This window comes from Plectropomus leopardus, unplaced genomic scaffold, assembly GCF_008729295.1.
Source record: "Plectropomus leopardus isolate mb unplaced genomic scaffold, YSFRI_Pleo_2.0 unplaced_scaffold14760, whole genome shotgun sequence".
In the NCBI taxonomy this organism is placed as follows: domain Eukaryota; kingdom Metazoa; phylum Chordata; class Actinopteri; order Perciformes; family Serranidae; genus Plectropomus; species Plectropomus leopardus.
Genome location: NW_024615791.1, coordinates 1 through 1,766, shown reverse-complemented (window position 1 = coordinate 1,766; position 1,766 = coordinate 1). Strand labels below are relative to the sequence as shown.

The 1,766-nt window shown below is 53.6% G+C and overlaps 1 protein-coding gene across 1 annotated transcript; it reads left to right on the top strand.

Annotated features, from left to right (window-relative positions):
* Positions 1 to 384: 384 nt before the first annotated feature.
* LOC121964240 (U1 small nuclear ribonucleoprotein C-like) lies at positions 385 to 1,753 on the top strand (the record flags this gene model as incomplete). The annotated part of the gene is made up of 3 exons (XM_042514454.1): positions 385 to 688; positions 768 to 1,087; positions 1,530 to 1,753. Coding segments are annotated over exons 1-3 (733 nt in total), but the record flags the coding sequence as incomplete, so codon positions are not given.
* Positions 1,754 to 1,766: the final 13 nt, after the last annotated feature.

Below are 1,766 nucleotides of genomic sequence, written 5' to 3'. Positions count from 1 at the left end.
TCCCCGATCTCCAGGGAGTCAGCCATCGACGCCACGGCCCCTGAGGGCCTCAGAGCCCTTCAACCAGGCCCCCGCAGACAGCCTCACCCCCCAGCCTGCCGGCTCAGCCCCGTCCCCCTCAGGACCAGGACTGTCTGGAGACTCGCTGACCTTCAGCCCCGCACAACAACACCAGGTGACACACTGCTAATACTACTGCTGATAGTACTTATACTACTACTGCAGTACTTTACATACCTCCACACCAACATCAGGTAACACACTGCTAATACTACAGTTTCCATGATCGGTACTGCAGATTTCTTTGCTCTCTTATTTGTTTTTTTGTCTTCATTTGCAGCAGTCTCCAGGACGACGACAACAACAACAACAACAACAACAGCAACAGCAACAACAACAACAACAACAACAGCAACAGCAACAACAACAACAACAACAACAGCAACAGCAGCAGCAGGAGTCGTTCTCCAGAAGCAGCCAGACCCCAAAGCATCCTGGGATGTTGGAGGAGAGCTTCCTGTCGGCTCAGACTGCAGGTCAGGACACCTTCCATCAGGGTCACATGGCAGTGAGCTCCTCGCAGGCGGACAAGACCACCCATGAGCTGGCAGCGCTGGCGGCGGCCTCTTTGGACGGACCAATGAGCATGCTGCCTCAGCTGGGGGACTCTGAGGAGAAGTTGCGGCAGGTAAGGCGGGGGTGTTGACGGGTCGGTGGGTCAGTGTGCTGTGTGTGCTGAGCTCATGGAGTTGTGTATGTTCCTGCAGCGTCAGCGTCTGCGGCAGCTCATCCTGAGGCAGCAGCAGCAGAAGAGTGCTCTGCGGCAGGAGAAAGGCCTGCAGGAGGCCGCCCCCGGACCCCCATCTGCCGCTCCTCGCCTCTGGCCCCAGGTCGACCCGTCTGCCGCTCCTCCAGCGGACCCCTTCGGACGCCCCCCGCCCCCCTACCCCGGTACAGTGAGGCCCAGTAGGACGGCGTTCCCCGGAGGTTTCCCAGCGGAGCAGCAGGGGAGCTCGGCCCCCAGCGAGCCTCCTCTCCTCAGGCAGAGTGTCCCCAGAGAGCTGGGAGTCCGAGGAGCAGCGCTGAGGTGAGAGGAGCAACAGAACCTGCTCCTCATCAGAGGAGGAGATCTGTTTAATCCACAGGCCTTCTACAGTCATCGAAAAGTTATACAATATGCAAATAGGCCCGGAGAAGTTTTGGAAAACTAAATATACCCCAAGGTTTTGGAAATGTCCTGGATTGTTGTTTCACAAACCTGTTTAATAACACATGATGTGTTCAAGTACCCTTTAATTTGAAATCCAACAATAATTTCTATTTTTAACGGTTTCACGCTATGAACATTGATGTTTTCAAGGAAAGCATTTTTTCCAAACCTGCCTTGACAAGGCGCCAAAATTTTTTAAAGAAAATAAAAATTGAAAGTCATTTATGAGAATGTATGGCCTTGAAATTTTGCCTCAAAGTCCTGGAAATGTTTTGGTAAAATGTGTGTGCACACTGTATTCATATCATCTCTCCTCTAGGTTTGGTGTTCCTCCAGGAGCTCCAGCTGGTCTCCAGGACTCTTTCTTGCGTCCTTCTCAGGGAGTGGCGCCTGGTTCAGGACTCAGCTTGGTGGAAGGAGTCCAGATGAGAAGGCCAATGCCTGGAGAGTTCACAGGCATCCGACCTCTCCCTGCTGCAGGCGCCCATCCGCACATGATGCCAGGTCAACCAGCCCTTACTATGAGCTTTATCAAAGAGGAGCGTTTGAGCCAGCC